The sequence below is a fragment of the Lycorma delicatula genome, chromosome 6 (assembly GCF_047948215.1).
Source record: "Lycorma delicatula isolate Av1 chromosome 6, ASM4794821v1, whole genome shotgun sequence".
In the NCBI taxonomy this organism is placed as follows: Eukaryota; Metazoa; Arthropoda; class Insecta; order Hemiptera; family Fulgoridae; genus Lycorma; species Lycorma delicatula.
Genome location: NC_134460.1, coordinates 103,894,742 through 103,920,561, shown reverse-complemented (window position 1 = coordinate 103,920,561; position 25,820 = coordinate 103,894,742). Strand labels below are relative to the sequence as shown.

The window sequence follows — 25,820 nt, the reverse complement described above, 5'->3', positions numbered from 1 at the left end:
ACAAGCTATTTGTAATTTTATTTTTGTAACTTTCCCCAACACTATGTAAAAAATGAATGTGGGGCGGACGTTTGTGACTCTGCAAATAATTACATACAAGAAAAACAAAATAAGTAGTGTACATTGTGTGAGTTATTCGTTAAAATGCAGTTTAAAGATTGCACCGAGGCGATTTTTGTAATACTGTAGACTATTGAATAATTTATTTGTTAGTCATACATTATTAATGGCAAAAAATTGACATATTCATAAAAGTTATAAGGTTTAAACTCTTCCTAAAAGAGATATGCATTCAATAATTCACCATAAGTTGCAGAACGTTCATTTTAGAAGTAAACTGATGAATCTGAAAAATGCGATTTTTCACATTTGTTACTTTAGCAAGGTGGTGACAAAGTGATCTGTCTAATGATCTTTGGAATAACTTTCACAAAACATATATTATGTAGCAGCAGAATGAATATTTGTAATTATTTTTCTAAAGATCTTTGCTTTTAAAAACAGTTAAATTTTATAGTGCAGATTCTAGCATGCAAGTCCAGGGTAATGTTTAGATTGACGTATAATTATTTAAAAGTTTCTTATATAAGTTTGTTTTTAAAAGTATTTAACAATAAATATTTTTGTTTATTTTTTGCAGTTTATTTTAAAAAATTTTTTTCAATTCTAAATTATTAATGTAAATCTATTCTACCATTAGAAGAAATAAATTATAAATTATAGTTATGTGTGATTCAATGATTGAAAAACTACTATAACTATGAAGTATAAAGCGAAAACAGTAAAAACCGAGAATTAATATACAGGGTATCCCATATAAAACGCAACCCATCAATCACTCATCCATGAAATTTCAAAAGTCAAGTTTACTCCCCTACTCGTTACTGAAATGGACTCGTCCAACATCTGAACATCGCGGCGACGCAGTAGAACACTACCGATAGTAACAACAATGCAATCATAATGTTGAGTGTATTGCTAGAGACAAGATGGTGTTTTCCCTAGATGAACGTGTTTTCATTGTTGAGTCGTACTTTAGTACGAAATCAGTGGTTGCAGTGCAAGATTTGTTTCGCCATAAGTACCCAGATAAACCAGCTCCTAACAAAACATCAGTATTAAGGTTAGTTGCAAAATTTAGAGACTGGTTCTGTTAATAACAAGGAACACAAAAGATCTGCGTCAGTGTTGAATACAGATACAGTCACTGAAATCAAAAACCGATTACTTGCCTCGCCAAATAAATCGATTAGACAAAATTAATTTGTCTAAATCAACTGTTCATCGGGCGACCAAACAATTACAATTACGACCTTATCGCATTCAAACGGTTCATCAACTTCTTGAGCCTGACAAAGAAAAACGGCTACAATATTGTCAATGGTTCCGTAGATTTCTGGATGAGGGAATTTATGTTATGGATTCGTTATTTTTCACAGATGAAGCACGGTTTCATTTGGATGGCTAGGTAAACAGCCAAAACAGTAGAATTTGGAGTGCTGAAAATCCCCACGTTTATCACGAAAAACAATTACACCTGCAGAAGTTGGGCGTGTGGTGCGCGATATCGCAGAAGAAAATAATTTGTCCTATTTTTTCGAGTACACCATTAATGCATAACGATATCAGGACATTTTATTTCAGTTCGTTGCACTCTTGGAAGAGGAGGACAGACACTGCTCGGGCTACAACATGACGGTGCGACATCACACTACGCAGGTTCAACTTCTGATTTCGTTGAGGAATTCTTTGGTAATCGTGTTATCGGTCGAGGCTTGTGGTCACCAAGATCTCCAGATTTGACTGCGGTGGATTTTTTTCTATGGGGTTACCTCAAAGAAAAAGCCTACAGCAACAAACCACGAACACTTGAAAGTCAATATTGAACAAGCTGTATTAAATATCCAGCCACAAACTTTGAAAAAAGTTGCAAGAAACGCTGTAAAAAAAATTGAACATTTATTGAAGAAGATGCCAACTTCCAACATTTACTCTAAATGCAAGGTAATGGATGGTAATAATAAAAATTACATTTACATATGCCTTTTTATTATTTCAATACCTACCAATATAAGGGTGGGTTGCGTTTTATATGGGACACCCTGTATAAATTTATATGCTACATATATGAGGGTTATTTTTTTCAAGGTCCAATCGGTCACAAAATTAAAACCAGTGAAAATAAAAAAAATTTTATTTGTAACACGTACTTACATAGTTACGCTATTTCTCTACATAGTCGCCACTCCAATTTAAACATTTGTCGTAGCGTGGTACCAACTTTCCAATACTGTTGTCATAGAACGGAGCAGCCTGTGTTTTCAGCCATGTTTCTACGCTGGTCTGCAGCTCAATGTCTGTGCCAAAATGTTGTCCTCCTAGCCAGCGTTTCATGTGGCAAAGAGGTGAAAATCGGATGGAGCCAAGTCCAGGCTGCATGATGGGTGATCAAACACTTCCCAACGAAAACACTGCAGGAGCTTCTTTGTTACAGCTGCAGTGTGCGGCCGAGCATTGTCATGGAGAAAGACAATGCCTGATGACAACATTCCTCTCCCCTTATTCTGAATTGCCCTTCACAGACGTTGAAGAGTCACGCACGTATGAGGCTGCAGTGACGGTCGTGCCACATTCCACGAATTCCACCAAGAGAACTCCATACCGGTCCCAGAACACAGCAGCTATACACTTTCTGTTAGAGAAGGTTCGCTTGAACTTCTTTGGTTTACTGGGAGAATGAGAATGCATCCACTGTTTGGATTGTTCTTTTGTTTCTTCAGTTTCGAAATGGACCCATGTCTCGACCCCTGTGACAATTTTGTTCAAAAAATCTTCTCCTTCATTGTGGTAGCGCTGGAGAAACGTTAGGGAGGCGTCCATTCTCATTGTTTTGTGATGGTCGGACAGCATCATTGTTTTGTAATGGTCAGACAGCATCTTGGGAACCCATCTTGCACACAGTTTGTGATACTGAAGTCTCTCACTCACAATGGTTAGAGAGCTGACCTTGAAATTTCAGGAAACAAATCACTCAATACAGAAATTGTAAACCGATGATTTTCTCGAATTGCCTCATCCGAAGGCTCAACGATCAACGAGATCATCGGTTGACACTCGCTTCCTTCTCTGACCGCCTGCATCATGAACATCTGTACGTCCTGCTTTAAAGTTCCTGCACCATTGTCGCACTTTGCTGTCACTCATTGAAGTTTCACCATACACATTACTTATTCGTCTATGAATTTCAGCTGCATTACACCCCTCAGCCTGAAGAAATTGAATTACCGCATGCACTTCACACTTGGCGGGAGATGCTATTGTTGTAGACATGTTTACATGCTAGCTGTGTGTTCAGAACTAAACGAAGTAACGCAGTGTGATTGAAGGCCATACTACAGATGCGGCGCAACACATATGCGCAAAGGTTCATCTGATTTTTATTTCACAACCGATTGGACCTTGAAAAAAAATAACCCTCATATATATATATATATATATATATATATATATGAGGGAGATATATATTAACACTTTTCAGCAGTTCATATATATATATATATATATATATATATGAACTTAGCAAAAACAATTCTTTTGTTATTGCACTGGTCCATATTCCCCTCTGTACTAATATCTCAAAGACAAAAATATAAAAACCATTACCACCAAGAGTACGGAATTTAATAATGCTTCTTACCTTATGCTTATTATTTTTTAATAGCACTTTCAAAGTTTTCCTTCATCATCAGTTATCTGAAATCATACATTAAATTCAAACATTAAAATTACAACATATAATTATATAGTCAAAATATTAAAAAATATAAAGTTAAAAAATTAATTAATAAAAAATTTTATTATGTGGCTATCCACACATACAGTATTGTACTCTAATTCTGTAACTTTATATTTTTAATATTTTGACTACATATTTTTATACGTTGTAATTTTAATATGTGACTTGAGAAAAGTTTAACTGATGATGAGGAAAAACCTCAAAAGTGCTATTAAAAAATAAGCATAAGGTAAAAAGCATTATTAAGTTCTGTAATTTTGGTGGTAAACGGTTTTTATACTTTTGTCTTTGATATATATATATGTAATCTTATAATTGCAGTTTTAAAATAAATTCTAAAATGGCAGACCCTAATAAAATTACTTAAGACAGAACTTGGCCATCTTCAGAATTATGATTTATGAAGATGATTGCTTTTCCTCTTCATGACTATTAAAACTTTGAAGCAAAAAATGATTAAGACCAAATGGAACTCAAAAATAAATGTAAATGTGTTTATAAAAACTAAAATAACAGTGCATGAATGCAGATAATGCTAAATGTATAATTAACTTAAAAATTCACACAAGGGTTAAAACTCTTCTGTATAGTCAAGTGTGGAAAGGTTTAATTAAAATAAATAAACAATATTGAACCTCACCATAAATTCGGATTTTACGTTCACCCCTAGGAATAATCATACCACCACTTAATTTGTGGGACCATCCTGTCGGCCTGAATGCGACAATATTCGTATATACATGATTATACTTTTCAAAATACTTCTCTAACTTCTGAAAAGAAAAATGGAAAATATATAAGTTGATTACAAGAAATATTTACAAACTTAAAGAGAAGTGTATTTCTATAAATACCTATTAATGTGGAAAACCATTAAGGAAAAATGCAGTGTCTTACACCTGCGCCAATGTATAAACGAAAAAAAAATAAAAGTCACACAATGCCAGGATATTAATGAATATTTACCCTATAGTAGAAACATCTGGCTTCATAAGATTGATTTCTCATTCATTTTGTATTTATTTCTTCCACCAGGAAACAATCTTCTAGACTTAATGGAACTATGGTTTTCCAAAACGTAACAAAGTTGATCATGACTTTTCATCTAATCAAATACTGAGCCTATAAATCTATCAAAGCATTCTACAAAAGATACTTATAGAAAAATTTAATTTAGTTCAAAATTCAACTTTCATTACAGATTTCATAAAAAAATTGTTTTTCTTAAAAAAAAAAAAAAGTCAAATCAGTTCAACAATATATTTGTCAATAGCAGTTCTGATTTAATTTTGGAAGAAAAGCTGTAAAAGAACAAAATTTTAATAGAAAGAAAAAATGAACAAATATCTATCTCATATATCAAAGCAGTTTTTTATTTTTATTATTTTTTTTTTAATTTAAAAGATAGAGTGATCTTACAAACAAATTACAGCTTTATTTAAAATTATTAATGGATATAAAATATTTATTTAAAAACACAAAAGATATTCTCGGTAGCATGCTATTATTAAATTAAAACAGCCATGTTCTAGAAAAAAAAAATTTATAGAAGTTTACAAATAATTACATAACAGAAAGGCTGTTAAATCAATTGACAAGATTTTACTAGCTAAGGTACATCCTTACTTCTCAGCTAAGGGTACCTTATCCTGTTATTTTACCTATTGAGGACTAAAGGGTGAACCTTACCTTTAGCCATTGGCTGATTGGTAGTGGTAACAGTATTCTGTAAATAACACAGGACTTACAATAACCTGTTAAAACAAATGTTGTAACTGCATGAGTAGTTAAAATACTCTTTGTTGTACAACTCTAATTCAGTTTCAATTTAGTTTTACCAACTGCAATTGCACATCTCTATTTACTTGCAGTCATACAAATAATATATTTATTTTAATGAATGTTGTAAATTTAAAGAGCTAAATCTCAATATTATTAAGACACTATTAATTCTAATGTAGCTTAACCCAAAGGATTCTGATTAATGTTGATAAAAACTATCTATCTAAAAAAAATAAACTATATGGAAATGAAGTAGGCAAAATTTAAAAACTACTTTCTTACATCAAAAGTTATGTTAAACATAGAGAGTACATGAACTTGAGCTTCTGCCGAATTATTAGTCAACCTTCTAATAAGTTGGGGCTCATTAAGGCAATGGAGTATTTTTACTTTTTGTGGCTCAGCCCAAATATTACAGTTACATGCATCAGCAATATTACTAAAAACCTTTTCTTTTCCTGCAACATAAATAATAAAAGATCATTAGGCTTATTATAGTCTTACATTCTTCAACAGAATTTAGATTAACCCAATGATATTAAATTTAAATACCTACACAGCTGACTTAGAAATCCTATTTAAATCAGCAGTATGCTGAGGAACATGGTAGTACATAAAAAAATCATATAAAATCAACCAATAATGATTTTTCACTGAAAATTTGCATGTATATTACTGAAACAATAAACTCACCCCCAATGATCCCTTAGTATGTTTGCTGAGTGGTACACCTCAAAATATTCTTCTATATGAAGAGCAACACACTTTTTGCCCTGCCATACAGCTTCACTTCTTTTTCCCCTAGAATAGCATACAACACACCATTTTGTCACTTTTTTCTCTTCTGTACAGGGAATGTGAACTGTTCACATGGAAAGTGGGCCTACCTTTTGCCTGCAGTCTCATGGGGGTGGTGCTGGTTGAAGTTCACCCTCGAACCAAGTATTCTGGCAACTGTACAATCCAACAACTGCTGTGCAATATTTATTTTGAAGTCAGAATAACTTTTCTTCTTCTTTCCAGTTATCTTGTGATACAGTGAAGGAATTGAAAATATACACATCTAACATAGGAAAATATTTTCTATACTGCTTCACTGTGTGTCGCATGATGGGAAACCGAGCTATAACCTGGTCCTGTAAATCAACACCTCCCATCCCCTTCTGATACTCAAGGGCACATTTTAGTTTCTTGACCTCCTCTCTTGGTGTCTGACCTTGTTTTCTTCACAGCTTCCCTGTTGCTGTGATGTCAGCTGATTTGTGTTGAGAAGAGAGAAAATAAACATCCTTGTCCTCCGCTTCACACATAAGATATTGTTCACACTCCATATTTCATGTTCCTCCTTTTTCAACTTACTCTTGCTGATATCAGGAGGCATATCTTTTCTATTATGTCTCACAGTTCCAATTACATTTGTTTTTCTCTCTGTTAGCCTTTTATATAAATCTGGAGACGAATACCAATTTTCTAAAAATAACGTGTAGCCTCAGTCCAACAATGGTTCACATATGTTGATCACAACATTAGTACTGGATGGAAGAGTAGGATTTGTCACATCATCACCTACATAAATTTTGAAATATAAATAATAATCTGAACTAGATTCACAAATTTTGTAACATTTTATTCCAAATCTTGATCGTTTAAGATCTATTACATTGCACAAATGAACGGCGACCTCTGAATTTCATTAGACTTTCATCCAAAGCTATGTTCTGAGAAGGGAGATGTAATTCACAAAATTCTGTATAAAAATGTTGTAAGATAGGCCTGATTTTTCTTAGTTTATCGTTTTCATTGTTTCTAGTAGTAAAATGAAGAAATGTGAAATTAACTTGAATCATTCTCTGCTCATTGTTTCGCAAAATACGGGTGTGTCAGTGCATCTATTTTTACTCCAATACAATTGGATGTGTGATTTTTGCACCTGCGACATCAAAATTACTAAAGCAAAATAAGTCCTAATTTCACCTGCAGTTGTTTGAAACCATTTGTCGTAATTTTTCAACTTTTTTCTAACGGGATTGTTCAGCTTCTTTGTAGTGTATGCATTAGTTTCATCAAATTTTATCAAACAAAGGTTCCATATATTCCAAAAAATTTGAAGTTCTGAAGGTGGATCTTAACACGAATATTAAAAAAAATAATTATATTCAATTTTATGAAAATAAACGTGAAAAGCAAAACTTAAGGAAATTGCTATAATTCATTTAAAAATTAGATTAGGTAGCATAACACCAAAATATCATTATTTTATTTCTATACTATTTATTCTAATAAGTACAATCCAGTGAAATTACACGCTAATGCATTTTCATAAGGGACAGAAATGATAAATTTGTTTTACAAACAGATTTTTATTTTCACTGATTCAATACGAATAATATTCAACATCATTTTCAACTACTTCCACATACTTCCTAAAATTATAACTAGAGATACTGTTTGATAATGTTGCAAAATATGTAAATGCATAGTGTTTACTTACAAGAGAGAATAATGGAACACGAATACATAGTCTGTAATAGACTGAATACACATATTAGAAAGTTTAAAAATAAGTCATTTGCAGAGTATTCATTTTATCTTCAACAGATTCTACAAGTAGAATGGGCTACAGGAGAGGAATACAACTCAGATTTCTTGTTTTAATTTATCAGACTGAAAAAAAAAATTGCAATTTTACAAATTATTCATTTGAAAATACTCTTCTTAACAATCAAGGGCTGCATTAACACTTACTTCAGCAGTCCAAATCTCTCGTAATAGATGTAAAAAAATAATTTCATGTCTTTTTTCTAAAAAAAAAAAAGAAATAAACAAAATATTTATTCTTACCAATAAGATATGCTCCACACACAATTAATGTTTTGGGATTTTTCTGTAGCTCATCTTTTACTATACTAACAATTTCTTCTATAATAGTATTTTGAGTAGGAAAGTCATACTCTGGCTTGCAGTACCTGAAGGAAATTAAAGATCTTTAACACAAATATTAATAAAAATAATTATATTCAATTTTATGAAAATAAATGTGAAAAGCAAAACTTAAGGAAATTGCTATTATTGATTTAAAAATGTAAAGAGAATGACAACTAGACATACACCCAACTTTTTCATGTTTAAGTTTAAATTTTCACCGAATGGACTGATTTGGATATTTTTCTATTTTGTAGAGGAAGTTTTTAAAGTGGACTCCTTGTTAATATTTCCAATAATTAAATGGATTATTTTCAAAATTAAAATATGGTATATAAGCAAATAACCTAAAACTACTTTATATTCTAAATTTAAAATAATTTCTACTTTAATAAATTCTACATTCTATATATATATATGTATATGCAGGATCTCATGAAAGTACTTTCATGGTAAAATCAAGGTAAGATATGTCTTATCTCAATAGCATAGCTTTATAATATAGCAAGATTTTATTTTCATCATATGCACTATACAAGAGCTGTTCAAAAAGTAATAATAATAGTGGCCCTGCAGGAAAATGTGTTGCGAAGGGTGATAATCGTGTAGCCCATCCTTTTAGCCATATATAACAATCAGTTTCAAGTCGAGTGGTGCAGTGAATGAATGCATGTGACAATTCACGTAATGTGTGTTGGGTATTCGCCTACCATGTCCAGCACGGGTAAAAAATTAGAGCAATGTTATAATGGGAAATTTTTAGTGAAACTCGGGAAGAACCAAGAAGACATGTATGAGTTATTAACTATAGTGTACGGTGAAGATGTTATGAACCAGGTAACCTTAGAAAATTATGTGAATTCACATGTTTGTTTTATCAGACCTTAGTCTACACGAATGGTAAACCAAAAACAATTAACTCAACACTAGATGCACAAATACCGTTCGATTCCGGGAGTACTCAACAGAGACTGCTTTTCATTACTTAACAAAAAAATATATACAAGTATTTTCTTGTTAAGTGATGAAAAGCAGTCTCTGTGAGTACTCCAGGAACTGAAGTGTTTTGTCCATCTAGTGTAGAGTTAGTGTTTTTGGTTTACCATTCGTGTAGACTAAGGTTTGATAAACAAACGTGCAAGTTTGCATAATTTTCTCTTGAGCAGTTAACTTTTTATAGTGTTTTTTGTGTGTCGACCACGTAGACTGCTGAACGACCACGTTCAGCAGAAGTGCACTGAGGTTAGTTTGGTCTGCCAGAATAGGCGGCTAACCTAACTATAAACAGCTCTTCAGTGAGAGGTAAGTTGACTGTAGTATTCCCGCCAGAAAACTTCAAGAATTTTAGTGGTGAATAGCTGAGAACTTCATAATTTTTCTAAGTGCTACATACAGTTTATAGGGCAAATTTTCCCATTTAATAACTCCCGATCCCTTCTTTCCTGGTTCCCTGGATCTTTCCCGAACCCAACCTCCCCCCTAGAAAAAATTTATTTTTGGGGATACATCTTACCTTCCTCCCGACCCCTCCCCCTTATAAAAACTAGTCGTGTGGGGTATCGATCAATGTGGAATCAGACGGTGATCATCATAGTAGTGTTGTTTATGAGGTTACATAGAACCCAAGCCCAAGAAGGTAAAAGATGTTGGAATCAGCGTTGGAAGAGGTCCAGCAGCAGGCGAGCCTTCGATCTCCAGTCCTTCACGTTGTACTAGGGTCACGATAACTGAGTGTCCTCTGTCGTTGCCGTCATCGGCTTCTAATAGTGATGGGGGTGACTTGCAGTGGACGGTTTTGCTGATGATAACAGAGCAAAAGTAAGAGAAAAAATTAAAGCACTCCAGGCAGATTTCATCAGAGGAAGAAGAATTGCCTCTAGATGCCCTGGAAGCTCAAATCTCACAGTTGGGACGTGATATGGAGAAGTACATTATAGAACATTTAAAGGAGCTGTGCAAGGTGCACAGAAAGTTTGTGCTGTTGGGTGAGATTTCGCCTCCAACAGGCGGTATTAGTCAGGCAAATCAAACAGAGGAATCCGGGGTACTTGAGACAATGTATATCAAGGAGACCCTTGCTAGGAATCAGACTCTGATCTGATTAACTTGATTACGAGGATGGCCTGTGGATACTTTTTCGCATATTCTATGGTGCCCACAGAAGGAAATGTGATCTACTTCCAGGCAGTTGCTAGATAGGCTATAATGGACCCTTCTCAACCCAGGACACAGAAATTGCAAGCTGGGAATGTTAAGAGGAATTGACGCTCTGGGACATGGACTCCCCTTCCAGCCGTAATAGAAAATACATGGCATACTATAACTCATCTCAGGAGGTACAAACACTGCAGGTGATGATAATTGCAATTCGTAAGATAACTGAAAAAACGAAATCCCCTATTTTTGTTTTGCCACAGGATAGGCTTAGCACTTTTGTGATGAAAATTGTCACATATGTGTTCAGGGGAAAGGAGGAACTGATTGTGGTGCTACTGACACCCTCCGATGCTAAACTGCAGGCTGATTCGAACGTCAGTATCAGAAGAGCAACCCCTCCTGTTAAGGAAAGCGGGATAGTAATTGTAAAGGCCGATGAGAAATCCTACACAGACCTCCTTAAACACATAAGGAATCTGTATCAAGAGACAAGGTTGGCGAGGTTCTGTTCCTGCATCAGGGTTCAAAAGAGGAGCTTTTATTCATGCGAGTGGCGCTAAGAGGGCTGAGGAGCTTATAACACTTCTACGCAATAAAGCTGCTGACCTTCAGGTCGACCTTAAAATGAGGAGTGGTAGGCGAGAGACAGTTCATACCAAGGACATTGACTTAGACACTGCAGAAAAGAGATTATGGATGAGGTGATCCAGACAATAGGGGTGTCTGAGGAGTGTAAGAATTCCTCAATCAGGCAGATCATCTTTATTCATATCTAATATTTCTAAATTTTTGTTAATATCAGAAATAGAATGTTTATTATTAGATGGTCTGCCATATTAGATAAACCAATTTATTATTTGTGTAATAATCTATAATGTTCAAGAAATCTAGTTTTAAAGGATCTGTTTGTTTTTCTTATATAAATACAATCACAATATTTACATTTAATTTTATAAATTCCACAGAGACTTTTATTATTATTACTATTATTTTTGTGTTGTAAATATTTTATTATGCAGTTATTAGATGTATATGCTGGTTTAAATATTTAATATTATTAATGTATAAATATGTATATATTATCACTTTTTTGTGTCTTATTAAGTATTGGTTGAAGGTAGTTATTTTGTTATTGCGTTTTGATAGTCATTTTTTTTTTTTTAATAAATACTAATTAATGTAATATCATATCCATTTTCATTGCTAAATGTTTTATGATGTTTATTTCATTACTAGCAGAACATTCACAAAAAAAAGGAACTTCACAAAATTTAATCTTTTCCCTCTCTCCCTTTCCTTTTTCCCCGTTTTCAGCTTTACCATATTCCCCTTCCCTTTTCTGCATTTTTTCTTTTCTCCCCCTTTCCCTTTCCATCCCCTTCCTTCTCTTTCACTTGTTTCCCATTCCTCCCTTTTTCTCTTTCCATTTTCCCCTTCTTATCTTTTACTTTTTTGATTTTTCCTTTCTCCCTTTTTCCCCACGTGTAAATCGGTGCAGTAGTTTTTTAGTCTATAGTGGACACACATATCGAAAACATTGTTGGAATCGTAAAATATTTAGTATAGCATGTGTTGCTTTTACATCCAACAGATAGCACTGTTTTAAAAAAAAAATGTTTTAATCTGTAACAGGTATGACATCTTAGGTATATAAAAACACACGTGGTATTTGAATGCAACGTTATGTCAAAATTTCAAAGCCATCGATAAAGAACTTTCGGAGATTTAAGATTTTGAACTAACGAATATTTACATTTTTATTTATATAAATTTAACTTTTCTTTGTTATTATGTGTGTATTTACCTGCTCTATACTTATATAAGTGCTAATTTTATGAGACCAAGGGTGATTTGATTTTTTATGAATTGTTATATTAGATGTAGGTTTTCTTTATATTGATGTTTTCAATTTCATTGTCATGATTATTTCAATATTAATTTAATATTCTATTATTACCTATTTCAAATGTGAATTTTAAAATGTTTTTCAAAGAAAAACTTACACAGAATTGATATTGCTGTTAGCGTATTAAAAGATTAAAACCTGAACTAAAAGTAAAGTGTTTATATGGTATCTTTTGTATTCTTGGATGTACAGCATAATACCAGAAGCTTAATATTTTTACTTGAAGTTAGAATAAACAAGTTTGAAGGCATTTAAGTTAACATATGAAGTTATATAAAAAAATAAGTGGAAGTTTCTATGCTGTACAAGTCCAACTGTCACAATTTTTTTTTTGCTGTGCTGGTAATACTTGTCCGTAATGAATATTTAAATTGGTAACCACACTGGATGCTTAGTTTATTGCTGGCTTTCAAAAAGACTAAATATGTTTTTGTATGGTCGGTGATTTTTGACTTGTAGAAAAAATGGAACAAAGAATTTGCATTAAATTTTATTTTAACCCTTACAACTCTCTTGTTGGCTGACAGCCAACGAATCATTCCTATTGCATGTTGGCTGGAAGCCAACATCGAACCAGTTCAGATAAAATGCATTTTTGACATATTTTACAATAAAAATCGTAAAATTTTGTAAGTGGGTTCTTCTACACATTCTATATAATATATGGAATTGGTGTCAATAAATTTTAAATGATTTTATATCGATTACTCAAGAGTTGTAACTCAGCTGGTTTTAGTGAGGTTATTGTGTTCAATGTTTACTTTGCATTCAAGTATCAATATTTTTTCGTGCTTTATTTAAAGTTATTGTTAAAATTTTTAACATCATATCCGGTAAAAATAACTTGTAAGATGATGATATAGACTTTTTTTTAAACGATATTTTAGATATTGAATCTATATTTAGTGATGAAAATAACCATAATTCATCAAGTGATGAATTGGACGAAATTTGTGTGTGAAGAGAATGAAAGTGATACTGATTGTGATGAAGGAAACATGTTTAATTGATAGTGATGTAAATATAACAGTAAATAGGGTGAATAATCCTAACCCACCAGGTTGGTCTAGTGGTTAACGCGTCTTCCCAAATCAGCTGATTTGGAAGTCGAGAGTTACAGCGTTCAAGTTGAAGCCAGTTATTTTTACACGGATTTGAATACTAGATCGTGGATACCGGTGTTCTTTGGTGGTTGGGTTTCAATTAACCACACATCTCAGGAATGGTCGAATTGAGAATGTACAAGACTACACTTCATTTACACTCATACATATCATCCTCATTCATCCTCTGAAGAATTATCTAAACGGTAGTTACCAGAGGCTAAACAGGAAAAAGAAAGAAGAAAGGGTGAATAATCCTGTAAATAATGTAAATTAGTAATATAATTTAGTAATGTAAATTTAGTATATACCAAGCACAAGCGAGGTTACAGGTACAAATATTTCATTATCTGCTTGACCTAACCTATTTCCAACTATTGATGACTCTGATGTTCAAAATAAAATAAATGTAACTAAAAGGTGAGGAGTCAGCCAAAATATTGTAAATACAGTTAAAAGGCATAGAGTTACTGATAATGTTAGTAATAACCCCAATCAACATAACTAGATTGTGACTGTAAACATGAAGAAAGAAGTTCCAAATTATAAACCCTTTATGTTTACTAAAAAATCAGGTTTTACTTCTCCTACTGTAGGTCCTAAACCTGTTAGTGAGCTAGACTTTTTTCAGATGTTCATGTCTGATGAATTATTTGAAGTCACCAATGAGACTAATAGGTATGCAGCTAAAAAAACACAAAAGAATACATCACTTCAACAGCGGTCAATCTGGCATAACTGGTCTGTTGTAACATTAGATGAAATAAAAGCTTTTTTAGAGTACTTTTAAATACAGGTTTGCATGAAAAAAGTTCACACCAGCATTATTTTTCTGAAGAATGGAAGCTTCCTGAAGATCCAAGACTGAAAAAAGCTCATTAAGTTCAATAAAATATGAAGATTTTGATCATTGTCCTTTGAGTTCAATGGCTTACTGTATCATGAGTTCTTGCCACCAGATCGTACAATCAATAAGTAGTACTACCTGGAAGTTCTATGCCATTTGCATGAAGCAATCTGAAGAAAATACTCAAGATTTGTGGTGAAACAATTTATAGCGATTGAATAATGATAATGTACTTGCTAACCATTCACTACTTGTTTGTGAATTTTTGGACAAAAACAACACCACTATGATGCCTCAGCCTCTGTATTCACCAGACATGGCTTCCTGTGACTTCTTCCTATTTCCCAAGCTGAAAAAGAACCTGAAGGGACAACATTCTGCCAACATGCCAAGAGATAAATACAAACTCAGTGAAGGAGCTAAATACCATACCAAAAATTGTGTTTAAGAGGTGCTTTGAAGATTGGAAAAAGTGCTAGCACAAATGTATTACAACTGAAGGGGAGTACTATGAAGGTAAAAAAATCAATATTGATGAATAAATAAAATTTTTTTAAGAAACTAAAATCCACAAATTTTTTGACCAAACCTCGTAAAATGGTTCATTAGCTGGAAACAAATGATGCCAATTATGTGTGATGCATTTGTGATCTGACAGCATGTAAATGTAGTATTTTTCCATCAACTGATAAGATTAAGCAGACAGAAACAAAAATCAGTCTTAACATAAACAGAATTAGCACAGTAACTGTAGCAAACCCACATAAAAATTCAGGGAAGAGACAAAAGATAACAAAAAGGAAATAACATAGATAAGGACAGTCAAATCATAAAGAAATCAAACTGAAAATAAGGATGGTTTACTACTTATCCAATATGATAAAAATAGATAGGAGAAATGTTTTCATAAAAAGTATAATTACACATAAGAAAGTAAATTAATCACAAACTTGAATCAACTGACGTTGTATCCAAGAAGAGTTTATGTATATGAAGCTGTTTTAACTCTGGATAAGATTCCATTTGAGGTCCTGCTCTAAAATCACCAACGTGTAAATAGTTCTGTCCAGTTCTCAACTGAAAGAGAAACATTACAGCTCCTGGGCAGCTAGAAACAAAACACAATATATATTAATTACATTAATATTGTTAAATAATAACAAAAATTTATTGTTTCACATTATAGTTTCTTTTTCAATAATATTTAACTAAATATTCTATTGAGATTGAATGCAAAGATCTGATTTTTTTATTACGAGACAACAATCTAGTTTTACAACGGAAAGAAATAAAAAATTATTTTTGAAGATTATATGCATCAGTTAGCCAAATATTTGGATATATTTGTTTTTGGTTTATGTAGTCTGACATTCATCCTTTGTTGATCAATTTATCAAAAAAGCTAATATAATGAGACTGCGGATCATTCCACATCAAATCACTGAAAATAAATGCACTTCAGATTCATGCCCAGTAATTCAAATAAAATTTACAGGTTTGGATCTACCCAAGCAGTTATACGAAAAGATATTTTTTCAAATTTTTCAGTCACTTAGTTTTGAGGATTCCTACTAAAAAAAAAAAATTGCAAAAAGCAAGGTTTGGGTAATTACAGAAGAATAAATTTCTCAGCTCCTGCAAGAGGAAACTCATTTTGGTGTCATCTTAAAGCTATCAGAATGGGCTTTCATATGACATTTCACTTAGCAAGGTTTTGCGATATTAATATGGCTAAATAAATGCTAATTAGTTTCATGGAAAGAATGCGGTTGGTTAACTTTAAAGATATTGTGTCTTTATTAAGGATGCTCTAATTATGAACCAAAAAAAATTTTTCAGCTTATTTTGGAGCATCTTATTGATAAAGCTCGGCCTATTGCGTTATGAAGAACTTATCCTTCATAACACAATATAGTGATAATATTACTACAGACTACTGTTTACATTACTAAGCACATTTCATTTGTTTTGAAGTAGTTTTATCAGAAATTAGTAAACTTATTATGATGACTTATTATTCAAAAATCTAATCGGGCAAAATGTATTGACAAGTAAATAAATAAATAAATAAATATTGATTTCTAAACTTCAAATTTTCTTTTATATATAATTCATCATTAAGAGCTAGCTATACAATATAAAATATAAATATAAATATAAAATATAAATATAAACTATAAATTATATATATATATATATAATTTAAGATAACTATATATTACTAATATTCTGTACCTAAGATCTAAAGAAGGTACTGTGTGTATAGAAACTGTTATAATGTTTAAATCAATCTTGTAAAAATAAAAAAAATAAAAAACATATTTTGTTTTCATTTATCAATTTTTGATTATGGATTTTCACCATGTAAAGGCATAATCCATCGATAATTTGCTACATATTTGGTTTTTTGGGAATATTTTAGTAAGTTGGGAATAACATTGACTCATAAAATGCTAAGTAAGAAAGCCCAGTTGTAGAGGTTATATAAAATTTAGCATTTATCATTCACTTACAGAACTACAATATTTTTAATGTCTTTTGTTTTTTAGGCAAACAACGCTTCAGCGTTATCACCCCAACATGATGTATGTGTTTTAAAAACTAAATGTTAATTCACAATTCAAAATTAATTAAAAACAAAAACAATTAGAATACATATTAAAATGAAAAAACTTTAGTGTATGCTAAGAACAAAATAAAAATACCAAGATATATCATTCTATACCTCTGATTAAGATAATAAAATTACGATCTGCTTTATAGCAGATGGCATAAACAGCTGAAATACAGTAATTCAAATATTAACAGATGGCCCTAAGGAATCGTAAAACATAAATAACTTTGTATCATCATCCCTTAGATTAGTTTGATTGTTAGCCCCCAGCTTAAACTTGCGACAAAATGCTGCGTAACAGATAAAATCTACAATTGACTTTCTGATGTCAATAAATAATTAATTAATTATAAATGAGGAAATTTAAATAAGAAAAGTGTAATACATAATACATACTGATTAGCATCCATAGCAACAACTTCAACTCCTTGTACCACACGACGTTCACCACAATTGATAACATTTAATCTTTTTTCATCAACACCAATTTTCAATTTAATCAATTCCGCTGAAAAAAGAAATTATCCAATCAATTATTTTTTAAATACACAAATTATTGTGTACTTCTCTTTTTTTATTCTAAAGATAATAATATTCAGAATAATTAATAAAAAACAACTTATTTTTGTCAAATATTTTCTGAGAACATTTTGCTAACCTAAACATATAAAAATATATTACACATGATCATAATGTATAAATTTTATTACTTACAAATAAATGGTAGGATTAAATCTCATTCAACCTATTTGCTCTTTTTATTATTGTTTAAACCCTAATTTTTTGTGTTCATTTTTTTATGGTAGTGGCTGACTAAGCATGAAAATTGGTATTGATAAAATTAGATGTGTATGTCAAATTAGACCTCCAACAGCAAGATAAATATTTATACCCACAAATCAGCAAAGAGGTGTTACTGATCCCTAAAAAAAGAAATGTCTTACACATATGGGTATACCAGAATCAAAAAATGTTTCAGTGTCCTGTTTAAGCCTGCTTTAAAAGTAACACAAGCCTGCAAAATTTGGGTTGAGGAACGTTTTTTTTTACTTTTGATAGTTGATTCCTATGTATTTTTAGCACTGAATCTGAAAATAACCTTCATTTTTTTCCATCACATCAGGATTTTTCACAAATCGAACATTTCAAAATTTGTAAAAAGTTGAAAAAACTGCAAAAAAAGGTGATATAAAATAAATATATATATATATTTTTTTAATATATTTACTTTTTTAGCTTACTATGCATTCTTATAGTTAAACAGCTGAGTGGTCTGAAGAGAAGGGTGGGGGGATGGATTGAAGATAACAAGATAGTGGAAGGGTTGGCTTTCCATTGCTCATTGAATGCATGGAGTCGACATCTTGCGACAAGACTTAATAAGATGTAACACGTTTATTAGCAGCTATAAGCGCCACTCATGCATAGTACAACTACTGTCACTATTGTTTCAACCATCAATGTGCGTAAATCAAGTTTTTTTCATCTCTGTAATCAAACACGTTTTTGTCTGTGGATAATATATTTTTCACCCATAAGGCAAACTTTCCGTTTTCAAAATGGCTTCTAGAGGCTGCAAAAATGAAATATAACAAGTTTCATTCAAAAAGTGTACTTCACGTATTTCAGAGTGAAAATAGAAGATCAAGACAAAACTTAGGGCACCCAACTACTTTTGCTACACACATGTTGAAGGACTTAGATGGTGGTCAAAGGGTGAACAAGAAGCGTTCAGATTTGGAGTTCCAATGATGTGGCAAGAGCCACAAAATCACACCAATGATTGTTTCTTTTATTCGATTGGTGCTCAAGGTTTCAATTTGAAGAATAAAAAAAGAATCTCTATCCAAATATGCCATCCGCTTTACGCCTGGTTCCTCATGGTCCAGACATACCAGTGCCAAATCCATCAGAAAATTTACCTGAAATAGACAGTTCCACAAGTGATTTAAATGAAGATAACATCGACAAGTACAAACTCATAAACTTGGAGACAGCTGTGCATGAGAGCTTTATTCACAGTCTGAACTAAACGATTTGGTTGGAGACTTACATCTGACCAAAGAAAATCCAGAATTTCTTAGTTCAAGGCTTAAAGAGAAGAACCTGCTAGCAGCTGGCACCTCATTTTCCTGGTTCAGGTACAAAGAAAAGGATTATTGGTCACAAAGAAGAGAATTATTAGTCATACAAAGAAGGAGAATTAGTCTTCTTCAATGATGTACATGGAATTTTGAGCAGGTTTAACATTTTGTACAAGAGTAATGATTGGAGACAGTTGATAGATTTGTACAAAAGAAGTCACAAAGTTGTCCTTCACAATGGGAATACGTATCCGTCAATACCCACTGAATATTCTGTCCATTTAAAAGAGGGTTATGATAATCTGGAATTCATTCTTGATAAAATTAAATATAACAATCATAAGTAGATAACATGTGATGATCTCAAAATAACATCAATGCTCCTAGGACAGCAAGGAGGATACTCAAAGTTTCCTTGTTTTCTGTGTGAATGGGATAAAGTACTCCGTCCACCTCTGCATATCAAGTTAGACTTGATGAAGCAATTTGTCAAAGCCTTACCAAAAGAAGGTAAATATTTTAAATACATCTGCGATAAATTTCCAGTCTTATCAACCACTAAACTAAAACAAAAGAGGGTGTCTTTACTGGTCCTCACATCAGAAGTATAAGTCCTCAAAGATGGTATAATCTTGAGAAACAACTGGAAGTTGTAGAAAAAGAAGCCTTCTCTTTCTTGTTTAGCCTCTGGAAATTACTGTTCAGGTATTACTTCATAGGATGAAATGAATGAGTGTAAATGAAGTGAAGTCTTGTGTAGTCTCAGTTCGACCATTCCTGAGATGTGTGATTAATTGAAAGCCCATCAAAAAACATCACTATCCACTATCTAGTAGAAAAAGAAGCCTGGGAACCCTTTAAAGATATGCTAACCTAGTTTCTGAGCAATAAGAAGGATCCTAACTTCAAAACAATTGAGAACTTGCTGCAGAAGTACAAAAATTTAGGTTGTTCCAAGAGTTTAAAGGTTCACCTCCTAAATTCACATGTGGACTATATTCCTAAAAATCTGGGTGTCATTAGTGTCTTCACTAAGAAAGAAGACACCCATCAAGAGATGGGTGTCTCTCACCCATCTCTTGAGATTTCATCAGGACATGAAAAAATGGAAAGGATGTATCAAGGAAAATGGACTACTATGATGATGGCAGACTACTGCTGGATGTTGCACCGAAATAAACCTATAGTGAACATAGAATGAAAAGCGCAAAGCAGAGTATAATCCAAAGAAACTTCGACACATGGAATAAAATGGTAAGTATTTTACAAACTTTGACATTAAGGGTGGGTGAAGAGAGGGGGGGGGAATGGTTTCCAAAGGCATTACATATCTCATAAAAAAAATTAATTAAATAAATAAAAATAAAGTGATTTAAAAAAGCACTATAATAGAAATGAAGCTTATTTTGTGGCAATTTTCATTAGAAATTAGGGGGTCAATGACCCTCCTCTTTAGACCACTCAACTGCTTAGCTGTAACAATGCATAGTATAAGCCAAGGAAGTGAATATATTATATTAATTTACTACAAAAAAAATGTTTTATATCTATTTTATTGTATCACATTTTTGCAATTTTTCAACTTTTTACAAATTTAAAATTTGTGATTTGCGAAAAATCCTGAAAATGGAAAAAATGAAGGTTATTTTGGATTCAGTGCTAAAAAATACAAAAGAATTGATTATCAAAAACTAAAAAACACAACCATCGGAGGTGTAATTAAAGAATGGAAGAACTGGAAAATATCTTAATTATATATTATATTATACTATGAGAAAAACCAATTATTAGTTGATCAATCATGTAACGAGTAAATACTGTAAATCTTTGTTTCAAGTATTGCACTGAATTTCATGTTTTCTAATACTAAGATGTTTGCATATATTTGTTCTAATCTGTGTATTGCTATGAAGCAAATCTGATCTTAAATATTACACAAAAAAAATCTGATGTGGACAACACATGACTTATTTGAATGCCTATTAAATTATATATACACATTTCTTTTAAATTAAAAGTACATAAAATTTTATTTCATTAATAACTTCTGATATTTTTTTATATATATTTTTTTTATTGTTATTATTGAATGATTACTTAATGTAAATTTTTTTTTACAATCAGAGATTAATAATTATTAATAAATCAATACATTTAAATTGAAAAAAAAAGTTAAAAAAAGGGAAAAGAAGTCAGATTCAAACAGATGTGCCTTCCACTTAAAAGATTCAAATATTTCATTAATTAAAATTTTATTTGACTATAACTCTGAAACCAATGAAAATAAGTACCACTTATGATATATCACTGAAAAGCTCTCAATGAGGACTTATAATTAAGAAAAAGTCTAAAATCCCACTTTTTTTGGACACTTTTGGTCCAGTCGATTGCAATCAAAAGGGTAGGTGCACAACTAGATGTTACAACAGTCCTAAATCCAAAATTTCAACATCCTACGGCTAATCATTTTTGAGTTATGTGAGGTACCTACATACATACATACAGACATCACACTGAAACTAGTCAAAATGGATTCAGGGATGGTCAAAATGGATATGTCCATTGAAATCTGAATACTGTAATTTTTCATGATCACAATACTTCCTTAAAAGAACAAAAATAATAATGACACTTCGAAGCATTTTACTTGTAGCTTCTTATTCCATTTAAAACTAACTAATAGTTTACAATGAGAGACTTTCTGTAAAATAAAATTAAAAAATACCTACCAGTAACTTTACTACAAAAAATAGGTTGATCAAACGATTTTCTAAGTCCACAATAATGATCAGAATGAAAATGCGTTAAAAAATATGCTTTAATTCCTGGTATAACTCCATAACTGAATGCATCAACAACAATTGGGGTGTCTGTAAAATATAAGTTAATCTTAATATATCATCTTATATTAGTATATCATCATATTATGAAATTGAAAAAACTTAAAACAAAATTTATTAAATTTAATTACCTTAGATATATTGTTAATGTATAAAAATAAAAATAATTGGTTCTGACCAAAAAATTACAGACATTAATATCTGACATATAGAAAAACTAAATATTAAAAATATCCATTTAATTATTATTTGAGCAAGAACACTTTTTTCCTTTTTTTTATATCTATACATCTTTTAACCAACAAAATATGTACATGTACCTACATATCTTATCAGATACAGAATGATATTCTATCATTCCAAATCTATTATTAGATTTAGGAAATGCAGGTTATATTAGCTACTTTTTCTTTTTTGGAAAATTAATTCACTGTATAAGCTCGAAGCTTGTGCAAGGGAATATGAAATGGAAATTTTGTAGCCTATGAAAAATGCCATACCTGACCAGGATTCGAACTTGGGACCTCTGAACAAAAGGCTGAAATGTTACCATTGCACCACGGAGGTCAGCAACTCATTTTCTTACATTCTAAAACAATTTAATAACATATTTGTATGAAGATTTAGGATTGGGAAAACGTCTTACTTGTATTGTTAAGTTTCATGTCCCCCTTATTAATGATAAACTAGGTAACTCTTTTCTTTTTATTTATGTAAAGAATATAAATTTGTTAATCTAATTAAGTTCAACAGCTGTTTATATTACATATTTTGTCTTCTTAATATTATTGTTAGTGTAAATCAAACAGTAAAAGATGTAACTTAAAATGTGAAACTAAATATGAATACATTAATTACAAAACTCTTTAAACATAAATATTGTACATGTGCACCATTTTTAAACTCAATGTGATATTCTAAATGTGTTATAAATTAAACATAAATAAAATATATATTGATCACACTAACAAGCAGTTTATTTAAAGATATTAATGATCCAGCGGCATAAGTTCTGAATAATGGGAGGTGCACTTAAGACATAGTTATTTGAACCATGTATTACACTTCTATTATACTCATAGAAAGTATATGTAAGGAACCACAACAGTATATGCAACCTGACACAAAATCTAATTATTTCTGAAAATGCCACAGCTATTCTCAAGATTAACAAGCATCTCATGCTAGCCTTGGTAAAGAAATAATGTGTGAAGTGTAAACCATTGGTTTCTTAATTGAATCAAACCAGCTGTTGCACATTAGTATTCAATCCCAAAATATAATATTCACTGAAACATATAACAATAACCTACAACATTTTACAACTTGGATTAACTGTATAGTGAACATCATTACTGCCAAAGAAGTAACCTTAACAGATCCCACCTGAACTTCAGGAACTTTACATGTTTTACAGTCAAATGAAATCCTGGAACAGACAGGATAAACGAATAACGTATCCGTTTCTGTTATAAAGCAGAACATTGAAACAAAATAAAACAGATTCAAATAGTGTGAATACAGGTTATGTGGAAATGTAAACTAACCTAAGATAAGAAATTGTGAAAGTAATACTAAGGGTCCATGGTAAGACAAGAAATTACTGTACAAAATATGCTACTAAAAATGTATGATTTATGCAATACCAGTGTAATCAACATTTCAAGCCCATTTCAAACTATTTACAATACTTTAAAATTAACATTTACATTTATTAATCTTATCTGCAATAAATATTTATATTTTGTGTTTATCTTTGATGAGTGAAAACAAATATCAGTATAATTTTTTAAATTTTATGTAAATATTATACATCACATCTCCAATCTTTTTTCTATATCTAAATACACACAAATTTGTTTTGAAAGATATAATACTATGCCTTCATACAATATGATATTGCTTTTCCGTTTCTCTGTTACTTAGGCTAGAAAATTAAATTATTAATTAATGTACTGGTTTATGAAATGATATAAAAACATGTTAAAGCCAATTGTGAATATGTACATTTTCCCCCCTTGATTTTTATTGAGCTAAAATTATATTTCTTTACTTCACCTCATTTCAAAACAGACCTTATTTAATTATTACTATTTTTTAACTTCATGCTTAAATGACATAAAAGAAGATCTAACACACAGAGCATTCTTATTAACCTTAGAACTAACAACCTTTTATTTCAGTGGCGACATTTTGATATATTATTTAAATATTTTAATGATTTAAATATTTTTTAAATAACAGCATCATATTACCAATCATTTTTGGATATATGCAAAGAAAATTATTCTCCTTAAAAAATTATTTTTTCAGTGAAATGTACAACTTTAGGTTCTTTTAAAATATTATTTTATTTTCCTCCAGTATGATTCAACTATTTTCAAAATACTGAAAAGCCAAAATGTACAAAATCAGCTGACTTCCAGCCGCTGCAACAATTTTCAAAACCGTAACATCAAAAATTTATCAAAACATAATACAAAATTTCACTTGGTACCAAAATCAAGACAATCCAAGGTGAATTAGCAATTGAAATGTTATTTATGGTAATATAACTTCCATTTTTCAAACACAGCCACTTAAGGAAAAACTCCAGAAATTATCAGTAGTTGGGAACAAAAAAAGTTTTTTGTCTCAGGAAGAATAATTAGTGATTCTGATAGTATTTTTTCTGCTAAATTCAAATATGATATTGGTTTTTCCCATCAAGCAAAGTTTCCAAGAGATGTATTTATAATTCCAAACGTTTTAATACTTTCTGCATTGTTAACTATACAATATTTAAACATTTGACTTGCCTAGAAAGTAAGAAATGACGTTTTTCTGTTATATTTCGCCTGTCGAGCATCCCTCTTGATAGTCTAACAATATCAGTCAGCAGCATATTAGGATTCAATTTGCCTTGATTTTCTATAGTTGAAATCTCCTGATGAGTGTTCCCCATGCTCATCGCTCACTGCACCAAGATTTTCCAGGAAGAAATCTAGGTGTGATTGCAGGAAGAATACTTTTAAGGACATATTACAACTCAAATTTTTATAATATGTTATAAGATCGTTAACAATATCATGGTAATTTTCTGCCTTTCAATTTCCCAAAAAACTCTGAGTAACATTTTTGACTGCTTGCCAAGCTGCTTTCTCCAGTGGATTCAATAGTTCCTCAAACTTTTAATCACACATTAGTAATTGTATTTGTGGACCCACAAATATTCCTTCTTTAATTTTTGCATCACTAATTTTAGGAAATTGCTGTTTTAAGTACATGAAACCAAGAGTATTTCCATGGCCTTGATGAAATTCTTCATTAATCCTAGTTTGATATGTAATGGAGGTAGAAACACACTTTTTAGGATTATACAATGGATCATGTTTCACATTTTTCGGTTCAGGAATGAATGATTCACATTTAAGCCATTCTTTTCTAATGAAATGGTTTTTTTCTGTTCCTACTATCTCATTCACACAAAAAAAAAACAGTACTTAGTGTAACCAAGCAGAAGACCTAGAATAAGTGCAATTACCTTCAAATCACCACAAATATTTCATTCATACACTTCATATTGAAGCTTTTCCAATATAAATCTAAAGTTTTCATATGTTTCTTTCATACTAGCAGAGTTAGCCACAGGTACTGATGGGAATTTATTGCCATTATGCAGAAGCACAGCTTTTAAACTGACTTTAGAGGAATCGATGAACAAGCGCCATTCTGTTAGGTTATATAAGTGTCTCCATAAGAGAAGAAATGTCATTATAGAACACTAAGC

At 31.4% G+C, this 25,820-nt stretch overlaps 1 protein-coding gene across 11 annotated transcripts in view; it reads right to left on the bottom strand.

The window, feature by feature from the left end:
- The window catches only part of LOC142326088 (uncharacterized), a 64,684-nt gene that overhangs the window by 22,401 nt on the left and 16,463 nt on the right, over positions 1-25,820 (bottom strand). For 10 of the 11 annotated variants that reach the window (XR_012756687.1, XR_012756686.1, XR_012756689.1 and 7 more), the window contains exons 5-10: positions 21,941-22,081; positions 17,524-17,635; positions 15,478-15,621; positions 8,420-8,544; positions 5,861-6,036; positions 4,437-4,569 (exon numbers count right to left, since the gene is read on the bottom strand). Coding sequence is in view for 5 of the 11 variants with exons in the window: in XM_075368257.1 (XP_075224372.1) it covers positions 4,437-4,569; positions 5,861-6,036; positions 8,420-8,544; positions 15,478-15,621; positions 17,524-17,635; positions 21,941-22,081 (831 nt within the window). In the remaining 6 variants the exon portion in view is untranslated. Of the gene's footprint in view, positions 1-3,697; positions 3,754-4,436; positions 4,570-5,860; positions 6,037-8,419; positions 8,545-15,477; positions 15,622-17,523; positions 17,636-21,940; positions 22,082-25,820 lie in introns of those variants that run through there. The other variant, XM_075368262.1, reaches the window with a different exon arrangement.